Source organism: Parasteatoda tepidariorum, chromosome 7 (assembly GCF_043381705.1).
Source record: "Parasteatoda tepidariorum isolate YZ-2023 chromosome 7, CAS_Ptep_4.0, whole genome shotgun sequence".
Classification (NCBI taxonomy): Eukaryota; Metazoa; Arthropoda; class Arachnida; order Araneae; family Theridiidae; genus Parasteatoda; species Parasteatoda tepidariorum.
Window position 1 is genome coordinate 37,638,608 of NC_092210.1, and position 23,926 is coordinate 37,662,533.

At 27.9% G+C, this 23,926-nt stretch overlaps 1 protein-coding gene across 1 annotated transcript; it reads left to right on the forward strand.

Moving 5' to 3' along the window:
- The first annotated feature begins 1,412 nt into the window (after positions 1–1,412).
- Positions 1,413–23,704, forward strand: LOC107455613 (glycine receptor subunit alpha-2). The gene is made up of 8 exons (XM_043048217.2): positions 1,413–1,551; positions 5,677–5,756; positions 9,732–9,799; positions 12,413–12,639; positions 16,203–16,285; positions 18,225–18,356; positions 21,733–22,100; positions 23,502–23,704. Exons 1-8 carry the CDS (start codon positions 1,472–1,474, stop codon positions 23,670–23,672), a joined length of 1,209 nt encoding a protein of 402 aa, XP_042904151.2. The 5' UTR covers positions 1,413–1,471; the 3' UTR covers positions 23,673–23,704.
- The last annotated feature ends 222 nt before the right edge of the window (positions 23,705–23,926 follow it).

Sequence of the window (23,926 nt, forward strand, 5' to 3'; positions counted from 1 at the left end):
TTGTCCATCTCAGAACGAGAGTTCGCGACTAAAGACTTTATGGTTAGTTGAATGGACAGACTGCTGTCGTTTATTTTACCGTAACTTTAGAATGGCTTTTCTAATAGTGTACTACTAACAAAGGAGTACTAAACATGAAAAAGCGTTGATGGGGTTAATTACTGAGCATGTTATAACTAAAAATAAACAAATGCCCTGGAAAATTGTGCTAATTTAGTTTTTGAGACATGATTTATAACATACGTGGTTTTTTTCCCTCAGAAAGGGTTATGCACTAATGTTTTTAAAATTTTGCTTATTTTCAAATTTAATTTCTGTTAGTTGATAAGCAAAGATGATTTAAAGATAGTACTCAATTATTATGTGAATCATGTCAAATTTAACTTTTTATCAGCATTTTATTTTAAACGACAATTGAAGCAAACTCTTATCTTTAATCAATATTTCAAATCAAAGAACATTTTTCATTAATTTTCATTTTTGTATCATTAAGTTTTGTGTTAAATAGATATTTATTACAAAAAAATTTAGAAAAATAAGAAAAAATAAAAAGCACAATGTAAAATATGAAATTAATAAGCAAATTCGATAATTTATAATTTTCATGGCATCAGAATTTTTTTTCTGCTAAATTTATTTTTCAGTTTTGTATTTTTTCTAAATGTGTGGTAATATGTACTAAATGTCTAAGTGAAGTGTAGTAATACGTAATTTAAAAAAAAATTAATTTCTGTTAAACCATTACCATGTAAAAGGAAATATTACCAAATGAAATTTAAATAATGTGCATTTTTGTTACATTAACCAGAATGGTGGTTTTGTTTTTTACTAGAAATGTCATTACCATAAAGTACAGTTATTTTACTAGAATTTTTATCATGTGTGCTAATATAACATTATTTTATTCAACAATTGTCATGTTTCGCACATTTTTTGCAAACAAAATTGTAGATCCTTTATAATATAAAATGAATAGAAGAACGATTTGTTTACTCTGCATACAAAAAATATACATTATAAAAATATACAGTGCAAAAAATATACATTTTTAACAAAACCAAGCGAAGAACAATTTATAATTTAATTTTTTCAGAATATTTATTTCAAAATATTGGCCAATGTTATTACCGAAATGGTTACCAAACATTTTATCGAAAAATATTTTATATCATGTTTATATAATATTATACTTATTTGATTTGAGTTTATATGCTTCTATTTAAGGTTTCATTGGTGTATTGTTTGATCAATAACTTATTTATTTTTTGATTTTTATTTTGTTGAATTAAAGAAGAAAAGAAAGTCGCATGCTATCCTTTAAATATATTGATTTATCGAAGCAATAATTTGGTCACGTTACATTTTAATTCTATTGCATCATTGTCTAGTTGCGTTTGGTGAAGCATTAGGGTGTTTTTAACGACATAAAATCAAAAATTACTAATAATTTTACTGTTATTTTATCTAGTTCATGCTAAAATGTAACATGATCAAAAAGAAAGTTCTACTGTATTGTTTTTGGAGTACAATCTTATTAACAAAAGAAGTATAGTAAGTAATTAAATAATGCCAATTCAAAATTTTATTATATTTTTACAATGCATGTACAGCCAATGGTAATAAATTTGTTATCATGTTATATTTTCATGTTTATTAATACCTATTAAACTTTTGCTTAAATATATATTTAAAAATGCGAGAAATAAAATTACGTCAAATATATTTAAAGCTGTGAAGAATCATATATGAAGAAAAAAGATTTACTAAAATTACCCTTCTGTATATTTTTACAATACGCGTACAGCCAATGGTAATAAATTTGTTATAATATTATATTTTCATGTTCATTAATACTTTCTAAACTGTTGCTTAAATATATATTTAAAAGTAGGAGAAATAAAATTGCGTCAAATATATTTAAAACTGTGAAGGATCATATATGAGGAAAAAAGATCTGGTAAAATTACTCTTCTGTATATTTTTACAATACACGTACAGCCAATGGTAATAACTTTGTTATAATGTTATATTTTCATGTTTATGAATACTTTTTAAACTGTTGCTTAAATATATATTTAAAAATGGGAGAAATGAAATTACGTCAAAAATATTTAAAACTGTGAAGAATCATATATGAAGAAAAAAGATCTGGTAAAATTACCCTTCTGTATGGTGTCGGTATATTTGGGGAAGAAAATTCATAATTCTTGTATAAAAATTCAAAATATGCGTTATTTAAACCATTCATCAGGTAAGTTTTCTGTTCACATGGTAACGGTTCGGGAGAAATTCCGGTTTTCAATATTTTCGTTCTCATTACCAGTCATTTAGTAAAATATACGAAACTAAAAATTCAATTTCAGCAAATAAATAGTTTTATGCCGTTCTCTGAATATCATGAAAATATTGCCAAATTTTATATCATCTGGAATATTTTATCATTTATTATAAAGCAAATTTTATTGTTTTTTTTTTTACCAGAAACATTATCAAAATGCTTCGATAAAAATTACTCGATTTTACTCGATTTCAATTCGATTTTACTTTGGAAAATGCGACAATGATTTCAACAAATATTCCAATTGAATTTAATTCACAGTAAATTTCTCAAAAATCATATTTACAATTTTGTAATTTAAAAAATATAACTGGTTTTTAATAAATAAATAAAAGTATAATTTTTTGATCTTCTGAAGTTGAGGAACATTATCACTTTGATATTTATTTGTATTAACAAATAGAATTTGAATTTATTACAACTTATTGTCTGTGGTTATAAAAGTAGATTTTTTATATGTTTAAAACAAAGGTGAATCACCAAAAGTCTGAGTATATGAAACAAAAATATATGAAATATAATTAAAACACATCCAGTAAATAACATTTTTTTTCAACATCATAAGCATTTTTAAGAACGATAATGAAATGAGTAATAATTTTAAGAAGTTGTTTCTAATATAAGTTTCTTCATATTTTTTATTGAATATTTAATGAAATTATGAACTGATTGCTAATATATTTTTAATTATACAGACAAAAAATACTTTTAGTAAAGTTTTTTACGGCATAATGGCTTATAGTGCAGTATTTAGTCAAAAAAAGGGGGGAAGTAAAAATTCTGGTATAATTACCGTATTTTAAGGTAATGACATTTCTGGAAAAAAAAAACAGATTATGTTTAATAGAACCAAAATATACGGTATCAAAATCATTCATTTGGTAATTTTCCGTTCGTATGGTAATGATAATTCTGATTATAGTTCATATTATTCGAAATTATAGTTCTTTTACCACACATTTAGTAAATATACAAAACTTAAATACAAATTTAACCAATGGTTCTTATACCATGCACTAAGGCAGGGGTCCCCAACCTTTTTGTTCCAAAGAGCAAATACCAGAATATCGGTCGAATGGCGGGCACCATTTATTTTTTCAAGGTAATTTTGATAGACATAGGTAATAATACACACTACATATAATGCACCAAAAATTTAATTGAAAAAATTAATTTAACATATGAATATACTTAGTATTAATATTCTTGTGTAAAATAAATGATTACTAAATTGCTTTCAAAACATGAGAAGTATAAAAATTATTTATAAAATACAGTCAATGTGGTCTTTTGTATGGCATTTCACTGGCCAGTGCTTCATAATTGGGAGAATATGATGAAATTCCTGCTCGCAAGCGATCGTCAAGGTGCTCATCTGTAAGTCGGGATTTATATTTTGATTTTATGCTATGCATTGTCAAAAACAATGATTCACACAAGTATGTGGAAAAAAGAAACGACTTTATTTTATGTGCTGCTCTTTTTTTAAGAATGGAATTTATTCCTTCAACTTTATTTCAGAATTTCTCATCTGATATAATAGTTTTGAGGATAATGTCATTCTGAAGATCCACAATTTCTATCTCCACTTCGTCTCGCTTTACTTGAAGAAATTCCGAAATGTACGTTGCTATTACGATTACATTTATTTGGTTTTTAAAAAGATCAACAAAAAATGTTATCAAAGGCTCGATGATATTAAATTGTTGAAAGCGCTTTTCAAATTGATCTTTAAGCAATTGGAGGTTGATGACAAATGTTGATAAGTCAATTTCACGATTACCTATCATTTTTTTCCATGTTTAGAAAATGCACAAGAGGCTTCATTTTTCAAATGTGATATCACAAAACTAGCTTTGCTCTGAACGAGTTTATAGCCTCTATCATTTTTGCTATATGTTTCTCCTTTCCCTGCAGCTCCAAGTTTAAATTATCTAGTTTTTCCATTATGCCCGTTATGGAAGACAAGTCTGCTAGCCAAAGAGGATCTAAGGCTTGGTTTCTTAGGACAGGACGCCGTCAGCTGGAAATCAGCGTTAACCTCTGATTGGTCCATTTGTGAGTTTGATAGTATACGTCATCGAACGCTCATCTTGAACTACAATTGCCGTCCAACTCAACTGCACTTGGATTACAACGTGACGTTAACCACAGAAACAATGGCGGACAACATCCAACAGCACATTGAAATCAGCCAAGATTTTGATTTTGACATTAAACATAGGTTCTTCATTAAACATAGCACTCTTCATTTAACTCAGCTATAATGTGTTTTTTCTTGGACAAAGTCATTATTTGTTCTCTAAAACACTGGTCGACAATAACAAAATCAATACAAATTCAAAATAAATATTTGTTTACGTTGACGTCCCGCTGACGCCCAGATAAGGCGCTTGTCCTAAGAAACCAGACCTTTAGTTCTAAAAATAAAATGTTTGATTTTTTGACTGCAAGATAATTTTTTATTTCTTCAATTAAATGTAGAAATCTATTAAGTACTTTGTCTTTACTGAGCCAGTGTACTTCAGTATGTATTTGCATAGCATAAAATTAGCAAAGCATTTAATGGGAAAATGGAAAACTGAAATATTTTATTGTTGGGCACAAGCAGCGGGCGCACCTAGACCGATCGACGGGCGCCTTGGTGCCCGCGGGCATAGGGTTGGGGACCCCTGCACTAAGGTATCTTGATAAAATTACTAAATTTTACCACGTTTTTTCCCAAAGAGCGGGATGATAAGACCATATTTTATTGTTAATTCCACCAAAATCTTTACCAAAGTGCTTCAATAAATTATACCGAGTTTTTTCGTCTTTCTATAGACCCAGGAAAATGATAAATATCATTTTCTGTTTGTTTTAGCCATGCATTTTTCACAGTGTCAAATTTTAAGCATATAAATATCGATCAATTTAGAGGTAAATCTTAGAATATAGAAAATAAGCAAAATATATTATACTCCAAAAATAGTATAGATATATTTTTTTTTTAAGTTTAATGTTATTTTTCTGAACATAGCATAAAAATAAAATGACAAAAAGTTAAGTTTCATTATTTTTTTATATTTGTTTTTTAACAAAGTATATTTTTTTTGTATTAATAAACTAAAAATTTATCATTTTACATTGACATTAGTATTTATCACTGATACAAATTTATTGCATTAATTTTATCACTCGATATAAATTTTAAAATAATTATAAATTTTTAAAATAAAGTTCATCATATGAAAGAAATTAAAGTTAAGTTTAGAAATATATAATTTAAGTTATCCATATTTTGTATAAAAAAAAATCAGCAGCACATTAACAAACATCTCATTGATTAATTTTTTCAGTACAAGTGACAACCAATCAATTCGAATCCATGATGTCGTCCCTTTAGATTATGATCATTTGACTCTTCCAAGAATAAATGGTAAATGTACTTTTTTTATTAATAATATTTTTTTCTTTCTTTAACATGTTGGCCAGCTCTATAAGTCAGTTTTATTTAAATGATTACTTGAAAAAAAATATATTTTCGTCAACCAATCTTTATTCTTCGAAATATTGAACTCCATCCATTACAAATAATGGTTCTAAAATTTATCATGAATTCGCATGGATTTTTTTTTTTAACAAAAATGCGACTTGCAACTCATAAACATGTTTTTCATTTTTACTTTTTTCATTGTAATCTGAAGCCTTTGAATCAAAATGTATAGCACCTGCAAGTGACGAAGTATGAGTATCTCGATCCTGATTGGTTGTAGAAACATGACATTTGCTTATGTTAGAAACTGTTCTTCCCATTGTATTTCGAGTAGGCCAAACCCAACAACTATCAATTCTCTTAAGAACACATTATATATTATTTCACGAAGATTCTTTCTCAAAGATTTCAATTCTTTATAAGCAAACTGGTTATGCATCGAAGTTGCCAGGTACACAAAAGAATATAACAAAGTTGGAATAAAATACATAAACAAAAAATAAATCTGAGTTAAGTGAAAGACGTAGACGTGAAAGAATTATATTTCAACAAATTTGATGTTCTATACGACCCTTTGTTTAGTTAACTTCACATTTATTAACATTCTAACTTATGAGGAGAAACTTAGCACAACATTAACCAGCCCTTTTGCTTATAAACGATCAGCTGCTGCTGACGTCATAGGTCACATTTGTGGGTATCTGTGATCTTCTTCTTGAAGTACAAGTGCTCATTTCCGAGTCAAAAGCATTTTCTTTTTAGTTTTCAGAAGATAGGTGATGAAAATTATATAATTTACTCATCGAGAATGTTTTTAAATGCAATTGAATTGCAAAGACATTTCTTTGCTTAAAATTTTACATTGTTTAAGATTTTAAGAGTGCTTTTTTTTTGATGTTATACAGTAGTATGTTTCAAAATATTTCAATACTTATCGAAATGCAACAAAATTTACTCAGGCAGTATTTTTTTTTGTAAATTATTTAGATCATATCATGGAATTTTTTATTAGATTGAAAAAAGAAATAGAGAAATCTCAGCTTTGGTTATAAGTGCTTTTATTCTAACACAAAAATTTTACGCTTCATTGATTTTGAGGATTATGTTCGGTCGATCATGAGATTACATGGTATTTTAACCGTATTAGGTGAAAGAAGTTAATAAACGGTTTTTTCTCAGTTAGCAGTTTGAATATCATCTTAATTATGATAATTTGACTATAGTATAAATGTAGATAATGCTGTTATTATTTAAATATTTAAACAAAAATACAGTACGATATTGATAAAGAGCTTTCCAAATTTTGGCAAAGATCACTGTGATGCCTGATAGGGCAGACGGAGCACCGAAAGAGGGAGAAACGAAGAAGAAAATCAATTACGTTTGCTAGTCCTAAATAGCTTTACCCTGTGAGAATTTTCGTTCAAAAATTACGGTGAAATAACCGGCAGCACTCTAACCGTCCAACCATGCAATTATTATAACCACACTGTTAGAAATTTCTCGGAAGAAATGGTTAAATAACAATTGATTGCATGGCTATTTTACCATATTTAATCAGCACAGTCAAATAACCTTAAATGAAATGGTAATCAAACTGATATTAAGTTTAAGAAAAACGGTTTATTAACTGCTTTCATCTAATACGGTTAACCTTCCGTTAGTCGCGCGCACCTCACAGGTGCATCCCTACTGCACTTCCACCTCCTTTGCCGTCAATAGATTTTTCCGGGGGTCGAGCCTAATGTTATCTTCCTAACTTTNGGAGTTCGAGTCCTAGTGTTGACACTACAATATTTTCTCCATTCCGTTCAACACATAAAGAATTCCTAGTGTCCGGCACTCTCCAATGAACCGTTTATTTACAAAAATCCGAGCTTCTACGTCTAGTTAAAAAATTATTACGTTTTTAAAAAGTGCTAGTTGTAAATGGTTAAAAAACCGTTTAGTTTTGTATTCATGGTTTTATAACGATACTTTTGTAAATGGTTATAGTACCATAAAGGAAAAAAATTTTCTTTTCCGTAAACTTTATGGTTAATCGGATGGACAGACAGCTGCCAATTACCGTAATTTTAGAAGGAAAATTTCAACAGTGCATAAATGGTTAAAACATTTTCGAATATATATATATATATANGTTACCGGATACAACTCATTTATAATCTATAACTGGTATAAACTGTTGACTATGACTTTTTTTTTTAAATATAGTTACTTTATTTAAAATAGCCTTACATTTCGATATTTTCCATAGATTACAAATTTCAATTGGACTAAAAAAACTTTTTTGAGAAGGAAATAAATAGCTAAAGTATTAATTAAACACATTACTACTATTGTTATGCATGTAATTAGAATCGATAAAGCTATCTGTTACTCACCGATATACACCGAAGAGCCATTACATTATGACCACCCTCCATCTATAACAATGAGCTCACCCCTGTTTTCATGATTTCTCGCCCAGGAACAATGTTTTCATGGAGCACATAAGGACCCATAATCCTCATAGAACAATCCCTGACGTCTGTAAGCTACTTGAACATAGTTCACCCATTCATGGCAACTGTTTTTCCCTGCGGGGGATGGTGTTTACCAACAGGATAATGCACCATGTCATGAGGGTCGAATCGTCATGGATTGGTTCGAGGAACATTCCAGTCACTTTCAAGTCATGTCTTGGCCTCCAAATTCCCCTGACCTTAATCCAATAGACCACTTGTGGTCCTACTTGGAAAACCAAATTCGTGCTGCCACGATACCCCCTCGCAATGTGAGGGAATTGCAGAACCAGTTAGTGAGCGCTTGGTACCAGATACCTCAGACTACCAATGAGCACCTTGTGGAATCAATGCTGGCGGGTGCAAGCAGTTTTGAGGGCTAAGGGTGGTCCTACATGTTATTAGCAGGGTGGTCATAATGAAATGGCTTTCGGTGTATGTATATGTATATATATATATATATATATATCCCTAGTGAAATTATTTCGAGTTGACTTGCGTTAGTTTTAATGAAGTTATTAAATTATATTTAAATTATATATAATTAAAATTTTAAATCTATTGTTTCTTAATTCAGATTGGAATTCAAGAGTCTCACTCAGCAGAACTTTCAGAAAATATTCCTTACAAACATTAGTGATGACATAATTTTAAAAAATTCTGCATGTAAAATCGATAACGTAATTCACTTTTCATTACCTAAAAATGTTATCGACATTTTTTGTTCGATTTTATTACTAAAATCTAATTTCCATAATGCACGCTAGACTGAAACTTTACTGTTTTTAAGCAATATAAAAACTTCTGTTAGTTTTAACTTCCTTAAAAATCATTGCGCGAAGGAGAAAAAAATGAAGTGATTTTATAGGTAACAAAAACTATATTTTTTTAATAAATGTAACACTACTTTTCATTTGAATATTAAAGATTTCTGTGACCTTCATACGACCTTAAGAGAATCTCCGACCAACTATGAGCTCTGGCTTTCATTTTGGCTAACTAATCAATATGCTCGCTACATTATATGAACTATTTTATAATATAGATTTTATTTCTGAAACTATTTTTAAAAATATTTTTGAATAATTTAATGCCTTTGAATCTTTGCTGTATAATTTTCATGAGCAATAATTCGCTTAAAACTTATAGGGAACATTCAAACATAATTTTTTTTAAAAAAACTGCTGCAAAAAAACTAGACAATATTGAAAAAATAATTGTCTCAGATTATTTGTGTTCATGTTAGATTACAGTAAAAAGATGATTTCTGCTTTTAAAACAATGCAGATTTTAACACTTTTCAAAATTAGTGATTGATTGCTAAACATATTTCTTATTTTACTATATATTTTTCGTCTACCTTGCAGTAATATTAATTTTGATGATAATAAATTATTTTTAATAATTTGAATAGGAAAACCTGTTGAGGTTTCCGTATCATTAAGAAATATAAACATAAGATCTGTAGATGAAAATGATATGGTAAGTAACATTTTACACATTTTTTTATTTTCCTTTTTTACCTCTTGAAATAACCTCTAAAATCTAGACTTCAACCGTACAGATGCAAGACATATTAAGAAAATATAAACTAAACTTACCGTCGTAATAAAGAATTTCTCAGTATATACATAGGCATATACATTTGTTTCAGCGTTTGTTAACGTAATATTTCAAAGTTTTAGAGGAAGCTTTTTCTAAATCTCGAATCCTTCACAAACCCCGTGGTTGCCTCTCATTTATTTGTGTCTTTCTTCTTAAAATTCTACTTTTTAAACAAAAAAAATATCATCAAGATTATAAGTGTAACAAACTGAATGTTTACTTAAATTTTAAAAATTATAAACTTTATTTATAAAAAAAATTTAGAAACCTGGAGTGTCTGATGAAATATGAAGTAAGAAAAAATAATTAAAAAAGTAATTTTACTTGTTTACAGTACATAACGATAACCTAATTTTTTATAAAACTCTTTTTACTTTTCTTCTTTTATAATATTAGAAATTTCAAATTAATTGTTGAAGTATATATCTTGTAACATCTAATTTCTTACACTTATTTTATTTCATTTTATTTAATCATTTTTTGTTACTCATGGCATAAAGCGAAGAGCGGGCTTACAAAAATAAAGATCTCGAGAGCGACAATTTTTCCTACAACTTCTTATATTCATTATTTATAAATAAAAAAAGTGGGAAATTGGCGAAAAAAGCATTTTAAAAATACAATAACTATAAAAAAATAGAAACTGTAGAAAAAAAATCTGTTAAGTTTTTAATGCAAATGGCTCTTTCAGCATATCAAATTTGAACTTTGTAGTTGTGTTCCCGTGACTTGCCAAGCTACCAACATTGCATTTTCACAACTTTAACACTTCAAAATTCTTGAACTCATATTTAATCCTTATTTTCTTCGGACTCGATGTACAATTTTTTTCTTAATTTCGTAATGACAAGTTTCTAATTTTTATAGTTTTTGCACAGCAAAACCAAATGTAAAACCAAAAGCATCCAAAATTTTAGTATAGAGAAATAAATCCCACTTAAAATTATTAGTAAAACCGCTTATCCCATTTTTCCACGTGTTTTCTTAATAACAATCATCAGGGTTTGCATCTGAGCCACTTAAAAGTGACTCATGACTGAATTTAAATTAATTTCTATGTTTCAGATTGATTTTTTTTAAAGAGCGTTATGATCACAGAGGTAGTCGTGTCGCGATCAAAAATCTCCCTATAGTCAGACTAACCACGTGAGGTTTTAATAGTTTTTTCTCTCCATACAATATATGTGGGCTGTTTTTGGCAAAAAAAAATATTTTTTATGAAGTCAAACTTACACAATACTTGTTTAAGGGGTACCCATGTCTTCTGAGTTGGGTTAAATTAAAAATATATACCGAGAAGTACATGGATAGTCACAAATGTGATAAAGTGATGTGGTAGTAAATAAAAATAAAGCTGATTATAAAATGTAGTATTATTCCTTGAATAGTTAAAAACAGAAAACTGCATGTTACGCTGAGTAAAACTATATAAAAATAAGTATAACCCTTATTCGGTCACAAAACACCATATTAATCCCAACTGGGATAGGATTTTACTCTAATGTTTGTCTCTCCCTCGTTCGAAAAACCACACTTTTTTGTGAAGTAAAATATTTTTTATTTATTTAAATACTAATTATATAGCTGTTTCTCAGAATGCATGTTTCATTATACTGTGGTGTATGTAGGATGTGCTTTTTTATTTCAAATAAAATGAGTGTTATAGTTATACAATATGTGCTAGTAAAAATTAAGAGAGTGAAGTCTTACTCTTTAACCTTTTATAGAATGAAAAATCCTTATTAAATTTTAAGATTTGGAAGTCTTGTGTGACACTAGTACCCAGAGCTGTAATTTTACCCTTCATGATCATATACCCAGTGTCAGGCTTCAAAGTTTTTTTATGGTTTCAGTCCAACGTCTGCTCTTTGTCATCATACGAAAAACATATTGTTTGTCATTACTGATCATTCAAGTTGATAGGTTTCGAAGATATACAATTTTAAGTAAACTTTAGAAATTGTCATTGATTTTTTATACATCAATATTATGCTTGTTCAACAATTTTTAGTTCTGACCAGGAGGAAAACTACGTGTAAACATTATACGAGATTCGATGGTTAAACAACACTTGGGAAAGACCCGAAAATGGATGGTAGAATCCATTTATTTCTAGCTTGTTTTTGTGGTGAATAAAATATCTGTGAGTATCACGTCATAACTTCAGTTATTTATGGGAGAAATCTTTAGTAGCAATGGTTTAAAAGCATTCATTACTACTAATCATCCTTCATTATTTACTTATTTTATGGGTATGGATATCTTACATGTATTATGATGATTAAGAAGCCTTGGTAGTCATGAATGTATTAGTTATATTGAATAGAAGCTGGAAGTGAAATAATTAGAATAGCAGTTTATTATCTTTTACTGTACTACCATTATCTTTTATCTCACTGTTATTTTTTTTACTGCATTATCTTTAACTGCATATCATAACAGCACTGCCAGAACCTATTATAAACAAATAAATACAAAAAATTGTGTTAGTCTTTTACAGTATCTCTGGAATTGTGGCAGAATTGGCAGGACTTGCGCCTAACATATCCAAAGGGGTCTAAAGAGAAATTCCAAATATTAGATTTTGAATGGAAGAAAAAAATTTGGTCGCCAAATTTATATTTTGTTAATTCAATCGACGGGAAGATCAACAACATTATAACTCCCAACAGTTTCTTTTGGCTTTCTGAAACAAAGAAGATATTTTTCACCTGCAGGTTTGCTTTATAATTCTTTTTCAGAAAGCTCTTAATGCTAATAACTAGAGCCCGGATTTTGATGACCTAAAAAATCTCAACTAATGCCCTTAAAAAGTGCAAAAAATGCCCTTAAAAAGGGCAAAAAATGCCCTTAAAAAAGCAAAGATTGCGCAAAAAATGCCTTAAATAAAGTAAAAATATTGAATTCAAAAAATGTTTTGCTCTTTAAAATTATTATGAGTCATTTAAAAGATATAAAGCAATGCAATACTTGTTCTACGCTCATTAAAGTTTGAAAAATATGTTTTATATCCTAAAATAACAAAAAAAAGGAAAATATATTGACACCAAAATATTTTTATTTTGTATAGAAACTTTAATGGATATAACAACTTCCATCTCATATTATTACTAAATATCAGAATTACATTGGATTACTAAATGTTTTTTGATAATTTGAAATGTAAACGAGCGTCTCTTGTCTGAAAGTAAATTTTCATTCCTGCAAAAGCTTCTTTCAACGTCTACTGATGTTATAGGTGCGTACTTGGAAAAGACGGTCTTTCTTACTGACAATTCTTCTTCAATTTGAAAAGATGTTGCTTCACCTGTTAATATCCTATAGATTTTCTTTATTGTTTGGAAGCCAGTGTAATAATGAAAATTGATAAAAAATAATAAAAATTGTAAAAAATTAACAGAAAAACTTTAAAAAATGCATTAAAATGCAAAATACGCCCCAAAATTTCAAGAAAAATGCCCTATAAATCTAAAAAAATGCTCTAAAAGACAAAAAATGTCCAAAAATGCAAAAAAATGCAAATGTCATCAAAATCCGGGCCTTACTAATAACACTTAACACCAAAAAAAAATTTCGAAGCCTTTCCCTTACGAAAATATAATGTGGAAAAAAAGGAATCACCATGAATAACTTTTGATCTAATAATCGAATCTTCATATACTAGGACACATACTTAATAATTCGATGGGGTGACCGCAGCAGAGATAGACTATGTTTTAAATTATGAAATCAGATAAGAAAATTTACTTTTTCTGGATAAACTTACCTTTTTTCGATGCATTTGAACATCTGACTTTCAAAGCATAAGGGGTAGCCGCAATCTGGGAAATTTGTCCCATCTGTTTGGTCAAGCGAGCATTCCTAGATTTGAAAACTTTAACGTTCATTTTACTTTTTTTCGTGTTTTGCCGTATCTCGAGAAGCTTTTAAACGATTCGAAAAAATTTTGCACACAATTATAACAATTCTTTTCTTAGAGTTGATGCCCTCAAAAAAATAATATTCAATAAATTACTTATTATTATTTATTTTAATGATAGTCGAAAAAAAATTGGAATGTAAGCTATAAAGTTTTCTTTTACATGAATGTCAAGTAAAAAACTATTTAATTCAAAAATTATATAATTTTTTATCCTGATGCCAGTTTTAGAAGAATTTGCTTCTCAAAAAGTTCAAAAAAATTAGGAAAGTGTTTCTTCAATATAAACGCAAGAAATATCGAATTTTTAACAGTATAAAACTATTTTTAAAAGCTTTTGAGACAAATATAGGCATTTTCAGAAATTATAACGATTGCATTTTATCATGAAACCAGTTGAACGAATCAATGTTTTTAATAAATTTAAAAATTTGCAAAATGTCTGTTTTATTGTTGCTTCTATTGTATAAACGTATTAAATGAACTTTGTTCTATTGTATAAATGCTGGAAATATCGCTTTTTTGAACTAAACAGAACTATTTAAAAATAATTCTTTCAGGATTTATTAACAAATATGGGCAGTTTCTGATTACATGATGCTTGTATTTTATCACGGTTTCCGTTTTTTTTTTTTATATTTCTATATCTGAACGTTGTGTGTTTCGAAAAAAAATAAAACAATTAGAACAATATTCATTAATTATTTTTAAACAAATGTGAGAATTTTTAGGATCATTTTTTGTGGACGCTATTATTCTAACATGAAACCAGTTTTTCAAAAACCGCACTTTTCAAAAAATTTAGAAAATTATGTAAAGTGTTCGTACTGTTTTATCGATAATATCTGCTCTGAAAATATTGTGTTTTGAACAAAATAAAACTATTTGAAAGTATGAAGTATTTATACGAAAGCATGGGTATATTCCGAGAATACAACGCCTATGTTTTATTATAGAACCAGTTTTTAAGGAATGGTATTTTTTTAAACATTTTAAAAATTCGCACATTTTTAGCTCTATTGTTTATTTAGTATGAAGGATCGTTGTATTTTTGAAAAATTAAAGCTATTTTAAAACTATTCTTCAATTATTTTTGGACTAATATGGGCTTTTTTAGAAGATATGACGCACATATTTCAACATAAAACCTGCTTTATAAGTATTGCTCTTTTCAAAAAATCTGAAACATTTCGCAAAAATCTATTTTTTTGATAACTCTATGCGTGCATTGGAAATCGCACGCTTCGGACAAAATAAAAATATTTTAACAATATTTTTTAAGTGTTTTTGGACAAGCATTGGACAGGCATATATATATATANACTATATATATATGTATATGGAACCAGTTTTAAAAGAATTGCGCTTTACAAGACATTTTTTAAAAAATCGCAAATTTTCCGTTCTATTATTTCTTAATACAAACACTTGAAATATCGATTTTTTTGACAAATTAAAACTATTTTAAAACTATTCTTTAAATATTTCTAGACAAATATTGATATTTTCAAAAAGTATGACGAGCATATTTTATCAGAAAACCAGTTTTAAGAGAATTCTCCTTTTCGAAAAATTCATAAAAAATCGATAAGTGTCTGTTCTATTGTTCCTTTAATATATATTTTTTTATTATATATTCTAAGCAGTTTCAATAAGGGGCTTACTTTTCATGAAATTTGCAGCAAAATAAAAGAAATGAACTCGATTGTTGTATGCTAATCGTTTGCAACTGAGGCACATTAACTGAAATATTTATGAGATTTTGAATATTATAAAATATTTATTATCGCTAAATGTCCGTTCTATTGTTCATTTAAAACTTATATTTTTATTATAAATTGTTCCTTTAATATATATGCAGGAAATATATTGTTCTGGACAAATAAAAGGTATTTTAAAACTCTTTTTTAACTATTTTTTTCAATATTTTTTTATATAAATTTATTGAAATTGAAAATGTTTTTTTATTAAACTAAGCAATAAAAACATTTTATCAGCAAAATTAAAACAGATAAAGCATTGAAGATTAACAAAAAAAGTGAATTGCTGTTTAAAGGATAAGGAAAAATAATTATGGTTTTCCACCTGATATCTGTTACTATTTGATTTTTGTGTTTATCGTGGATTATATTTTCCAGTTTTACATAGAAAATTTATGTTTAAGAACTTATAATGATAATTTATAATAATAATTATACTTCCATTAGTATAATAATAGTTATATAAATATATAAATAATTATATTAATTATATTAATTATATATTAATTATCTAATCATGTATATATATATATATGTATTAAGTAGTTATATGATAATAATTAGAAAATTTAAAATAATAATAGTTTTATAATTTTTTCAGAATTGTTGTGAAACTGATCTGTGAGATGGACCTGCATAATTTTCCACATGATGAGCAAACATGTGGTATAAGGATAGCCTCAGGTTTAATTTCATTTACCTCTTGTTTTATTTATTCCTCAGTCGAAAAAAAAATTTTTTTTTAATAAAGTTGCGTTATTTTTAAAAATGCAGCAAACTCATTTTTCTTTAAGAAATTTTTATTAAGCACAAAAATGCAAAGCAGCAATTTGACAATTGCTTCTTAGCAGCATTGCTGTCTAAATAAAGTCAAAGTGAAAACTAAAATGCATGTTTCAGTTTCATTTGCACATAACGTAAAAAAAAATAATGTATTATGCCCAAAACAATGCAACAAAAATCAAAAAAAGCGATCATAAAATTTTATTTTAGGAATTTTACTTCTTCTTCTTCTTAAATTTAAAGCTAAGGGTGCCATTTAAATAGTACATAAGCCATTTTGTACCAGTTAAATAGTACATGTTTTGACAAGTTACAAGTTAACCCCTTCCCATCTTCTCAGCAAAATAAGCAAAATACAAACCCTGTCCTATGCTTACATTTCAGGACAGTATTACTCTATCCACAACAACTGTAACACTAAACAACAATAAATAAACAACACATCCTAAACAGTAAATGATATTCATGCATAAAAATAAACAGGAGTAAAATCAATATATTGTATTTGTATTGCAAAATACACATTTTTGTTAACATAAAAATTATAATGCTTTTTTTTAAAAAATATGATTGTATTTATTTCTTACATTTCTAAATTTCCATTTTATCCATGTTGACTGGGTCAGATATAGTTCATACATTTCAAAAGGTCAATTTAAAGATTTACATAAATTCCTAAGGACTACATATTATTTTAATTTTTTTCTGGTGTATGTTTTCCTATGATGGGTACGAAAATGTTATAGATGGTATCCACTTTTGTACAATTTGTAGCACTAAAAATGAAATTTAAGTAAAAGATTTTGTATGGGATTGATAATTATCATAGCTACTATAAAATAAAATAAAAATTGATTTTAAAACATTTTGAAAAACATTTAGTTGATTTCTTTAAGTCCCTTTTAAGTAACAAGAGCATAATTACATTGGAATAAAATATGCTATTTATTCATTAAATTATTTTTTGTGATTCCCACCTTTAATTTTAAAATTAAAGACAACAATTTTTAATTCGAAATATGAGCCTCGTAAACTGATTGAATAATGGCTCTTTTAGCCATCTTTATTTCGAGTGGTGAGTGCTTATTGTAAATATAACTTTATTAAACGATTAATCAGGAGCGAATTTAATTTAAATGAGTATTTCTTTACACATTTCCTATTTAACCTAAAGGCATTTAGGCTGATTGTAATAAGCCTAAAACATATCAGGGAGATTATAAAACACTGAAAATTTTTCTAATTAGTCTGGCTCATTGCGAAATATCGGGGGAAACTTGAAGAATTCTGATTTAGGTTGACGCGCGGATTAAATTATCCAACAGCACATATTATGCCAATAGCATGAACTTTAAAAACGGAATGCTAAATTATATAAAGAAAAATCCCGCTAATCTCACCATTTTAACATAATTTAAAAAAAGTTTCATTTAACATAAAACCCGAATATTGCGTTTTCATTTGGTTTTTAAATTTCAAGTGAAATATTATGTAAGTTACATTCGATGCCAAAAACGGACTTTATCTTAAGAGCTCGTTGCTTTACTTAGAATGTCTTAAATTAGGACTGGTTTTATTTGAAAGTCAAAAAAATTTCTGCGTAAATGATTTGATGAAATAAATTTAAAGAGTTAGTATAATCATAAAATTTTCGAAGAATTATTGTTCTTTTTTTTATTTGTATACACTATGCGTTTTGTAATAAATATATAAGTAAATAATTTTAAAATTCAGGTAAATAATAAGTATATATAAAAAGTTTATGATAAATATATAAGTAAATAATTTTGAAAATAATTTGGTATCACATTTTTAATGCAATTCTGTTCTTTATTATCAGCGAGTTTCTCAATTACAAAAATTGTTCTAAAATGGACGACTAAAAATTACACAACTAGAGACTTCTACAGCTTACATCAATATGAGGTAACTGATGCTTTACGTGGAGAATGCATTGCCTCTGTGGGACCAAGTAAGCATATCATTTATAAGTAAGCATATTATAGGCACATAAGCATATCATAAGGATATCATAAGCATACCAAGTAAGCATATCATATGGTATATGATTCACTTTCTTCTGTAAAGAAATAAATTTAATTAATGTTAATTAATTTTTGAAAAAATAATTTTTAGCTCTAAAACAAATTAAAATTGTTATTAAGATTAATTATGATATGATAGAAACCAAAAACAATGACACGGGCTCTTTATCTTAAATCAATAGGCCTTACATTAAAGTTATCCAACAATAATTTAGTAAAATGGATTTCGTGGATGATTTACTAAAGAGTATGAACTTCTTAACTCCACTGAAAATCTCACAATGAACTGTTTATGTCGTTGTTTGATAAATTTATTTACCAAAAGCATCTATATTATTCAAGTCTGGAAATCCAGCAAGTAACTTCCTCCTTCGAATATATTCAAGGTATTTCAACCAGACCAACCCTGTATAAAAGCGCATTGTCATTTTTTTGTTTGTTATTCTGTCATCATTAGTTTGTCGCTTTTGCTTTATGGTCAATAAAATTGAACTGGAGACTGAAACCACCCTTTTACAGTCTTACACATGGCTTTAAGACCTCTAGACTATACTTTAGAGAAGATGGTTCCTTATTAAACAAAGACCTCAGCCCTGCACCCAACATCACACTGGACGAACCAACTTTCATAGTGGATCACTGCCATGAAGTTAGATAGAAAGGGGTATTGTGTTCCCTGTTCTCAGCATGCATGAGTGCGTCATATACCATGGTTCAAACTGAATCTAGACTCCCCATTGGAAGAAATGTAGATCCACTACAGTTTTGGCCAAGATTGGTGATGCTTGCATCAGCTCAAATGGGATTTTTCTGAGTCCCTTAGCGAGATAAATGCATAACGTTAGTCTGAAAAAGACTTAACCCATAACTTCATCGATAAACAGAGCGTAGATACTGATCGGGGGAAAACTCTCACCTCCATATTTTACCCAGCAACTGTAACCAAATAGGAGCCATCTTGCCCTTTGGGGTTTTCGGGCAGCCTGTTACTGCTCTTTTAGAACTGCTCCCATAATTTGGAAATTACATTTCGAGAGACATTTAAAGAAGAAATGTCTAAAATGAAGAAGAGTTTTTTTTAATCCCAAAACCTTATAAACAATCATGTAAACAGCATGATAGTTTATTGCGAGGCCTGCCTTGCCATCAGGGATTACGACGCATTGTCCAACAAGGAGGGTTAAACTCCACATAAATTCCTCAAGTACTACTTTGCTACTTCACATTTTAGACTATCTAGCTATGGTGCCTATTAAGATATGGTCTTGAAATTGCATTTATTTAGCAGATTTTTTTTATTATATTGTGATGTATCTAAAAATAATTTACACTCGGTTTAGTTCGCTGCTTTTTCAGTTCTCAATGAAAATGTGCCTTTCCCTTCTCTTTCAGATATGAGTGTACTATTTATATATTTAATATTCTTGTAGATTTTCTCCTTTTTTATTTTCATATGCTTTAAATATGCATATTTATTATATAATATACATAGTTGAAGTATTCATACCTACATATAGTTTTATTACATTATTTTACACTGAAAAGATATGGTTGTATTTATGACAAAATAAAGCAAAGTAAACGGGCATAATCTGATCCAACAATCAGGAAATAGTGTATTATTTATTATAATTTTTTTACGATAGTTAATAAAAGTATTAAAGAGTATTTTTGATTTTTAATTCTATTGATAAGGGATTAATGTTCAGTTTAATGTTAAGTTTATGTAACAAATTGTAGATTATTCTAGTAATTAATCCCATTTCTTAAGGAACATAAGGTATAAAAAAGTTATAGTTATAGTAAAGAAATTTTTAATTACAATTATCTTATTTTGATTAATAACATCTACGAAAAATGTGAATAACACGATACAAATGAATTAATATAAATAACATGATATGAAAAATAATAGAAAAAGGAACAATGACTCCACTCCTCTATAAGTTGATCACTTGTTTAAACTGACAACTGAAGTGACTCACAGCATGCGGTCAACTTACATAGGTTACCCTTTATCAACTTTTTAACATTATGGTTACTATGCGATTTCTGTCCTCAGTTGGAAAAACCTTCAATTGCGTATTAGAGTGTCAGAGGTAATTTCAATAATAATGCAACCAATGAATTGCAAGAATTTGGGATTTAAATTAAAAATGTATAAATATTTATCTAAGATTTATTTGAATATAGTCGATAAAAATTGTCCAGCACTAATGCATCTTGCTTCAAAAGTAGTGTGTACAGTACAGTGACTCAGGAGAGAAGCTTATCTTTGACTCAGCAAACTACAAATTAAGTCATTAGTATCTTAGTCATCGGGTTCATTTATTTTAGTTTTCTGGAAGACATTTTGTCACCTATTTACTTTATCAAGAATTTAAAAAAAAATCAATTAACCGCAATTGATGATTATTATCGTTTTACAAGAAGTCTTCCATATGGTTTAATAGTTTATTTTCAAAAAATATTTTAAAAGAACTCAATCCCTGATTAACTCTTTGACACATATGGGACACCGGTGTCTTTTTTATACATTTTTTTCTAATGATCTAATTACAGACAAAATTAGTTTGGTTTGTCTTCAATTATAAGAAAACAGTCCAATAGTTACTAAAAGAATCTCTTTGATCATTGGAATTATATTTCTACAAAAAAAAAGTAATAATGAAATTCAGAAAAATTGAATTAAAGAAAATTTTCATTCATAGCCAAAACTTTATTAATTGTATATTATAGAAATAATTTATAAGTAAAAAAACATTTCCTCGAGGAATTGGGAAAACATTTCACCGAGAAGGATTTTTCATAAAGCTAAAACACTGCAAATAAATGCATATTTGCAAAATTATTGTTTAGAAGTGAGCCATGTTTGAAAACAGTCCAATAGTTACTAAAAGAATCTCTTTGATCATTGGAATTATATTTCTACAAAAAAAAGTAATAATGAAATTCAGAAAAATTGAATTAAAGAAAATTTTCATTCATAGCCAAAACTTTATTAATTGTATATTATAGAAATAATTTATAAGTAAAAAAAACAAACCTTTAACGCAGAAACTTTAACGTAGTCAAAGGCATCAGTGTTTCATGCTGCATTTTATAACCATAAACTTTTAAATTGTTAAACGTAATATTTTTTCCTTATTTTGACTTAAATTAGTACAAATAAGGAAAAGAACAAGTATGAAAAAATGTAAAGTAATAATTTTGCGTCAAAGGTCTAACCTGTTTTGAGAACATTTCCTTATGAAACATTAACTAAATTTTAACTTACTTTAAAGGAGAAAAATTTTCTTACAGATAACGCATCCTGCTTAGAAGGAAGTGTTGTATTAAGAAGAAGAAATGGCTTTTATGTCATAAATGTTTACATCCCTACAATACTGATTGTTATCATGTCCATGCTGACATTTTGGATTCCCCCAGAAGCTGTCCCAGCACGGGTGACACTAGGAGTCACAAGTCTCCTTACAATCATTACTAAGCAATATCAGGCGTCCATGCCAAATGTGTCATACATTGTTGCATTGAACGTTTGGTTATCTTCTTGCATCGCTTTCGTTTTCTTCAGTCTTCTAGAATATGCAACTGCAATCGCTCTTATGACAAAATCGAAAAATTCGAGTACTTTCTCTACTGACGACGATTCAGAGTTGATTTTAGGAATGGTATGTATAGTTTTATTTACTTTATTACACTTAATCAAATCGTAATTAAAAATATCTCTTCATTTGTAAGTTATTCTATTTCGGTGACCTGTTTCAATATAGACTGATATGTTATGTATCATCCCATTTCACCATGCATAAAAATATTAAAGAAACAAAATATGACCCGGTATGGAAAAAGTTCATGCTATCTAAAATCTTTAACTAACCTCAGCATCCTTGAAAGATGCTGAGGTTATATAAACATCTTAGTAACATCTAGGAAGTCATTAGTAGCATTAAACATTAATAGTGACATTACACTAAGTTACATTAGTAATATTATTAATAGTGGTAGTCGCAATAATAGTAACATAACACTTAGTAACATTATTATTACTGTTATAGTAGTAGTAACTTTACACTTAAATTAACACTTAGTAACATTAAGTAACATTTAGGAATTATAAGTAGAAAAAAATAGTGTATTTTAACATAATTATATTTTTAAATCGTTTTATCTTGTTAGCTACTTCGGGCTCAAACAAAAAATCAACACAATTGAAGAAAACCAAATTTTACGGCACACCTAAAATAAAATTCAATTAAATTGGTGAATCAAAAGTCAACTTCCAATTTATGTAATTTGCATCTTTATTAGTTATGAATTTAATTATTTGCTTTGTGCAACTTCTACAACTCAACTTACTAGACTGAAATTGAAATTCATGCATCTCTTGCATCTCTGAGTTGAGACATGATACTTACCGTGGTGCACTGTGTTACATAGACACCATATTTGAACTGAAATAGTAATAATAATACGTACGTAAACAGTGAGGAAATAGTAATTATAATAAGTAGTAAGTAAAATAGTAATATCACACTAAGATAGTAATAGAAAAGATCACAAATATTTAAAAATCACATTTGATTATGTAAAAAAATTAAAAGAGAAATTAACATTTATTTAAATACTTTATTAACTTGAAACATATGAGTTTAAATATTTTATTTCGCATAACTGTGCTTAGTGTTAACAAATACTGAGCTTCTGTTTAGCATTCAGTAAGCTTGATAACATGAATATTCGCTGTTAGCAATAACCCGAGAAGCAGTTAAACATGATTTCCATCGTAGTAGACGGTAAAAAGAACACCAGAAAAGAGCACTGGCAAAAAAAGAATGGAAAAAGCACCGGAAATATATATCTTTACATATAATAAAATAAGGAATGTAAAACACTAAGATTTTAAACTCTTTTTAATGCGAGATGTGAAAGTAATTAAATATAATTAATTCAGTTTTATCTGATTTTATTCTATACATGTGCTAATCTCTCTAAGATGTTTGATTTGTTCTTCAAGAATATACCTTCTCTTAATCAACACTTAAAATCTTTAATATCTTTCTGTCTTACAGATTCTCTTAAAATCTAATGGTACCTGGTCAAGAGCCAAATCGTCTTTTAATTTAGTTACAGAGAAGAAAACTCGATTGACTCCTCAGAAACTTGATTATATTTCTAGATTTCTATTTCCCTTACTTTTCACAGTATTTAGTATTTCTTACTGGTATTATTATGGAATTTAGTTGGAAAAAAATAAATATATTTTCTACTTTTATGTATATTTTTTCTTCAAATATTTGAGAGGTATTCGTCAGTATTCTTACAAAGTTTTCGAATTCATTCATTTTATTTATTTCATTTAAAAAATGGATTTTTTCTTTAAATTTTATCATTTTTATGCTTCTTATTTAATTTATTTCATTTTTATTGCTTCTTTTATTATTTAAAATAAATATATGAATCTTCGGTTAAGCAAATTTGCGACCACTGCCAACTT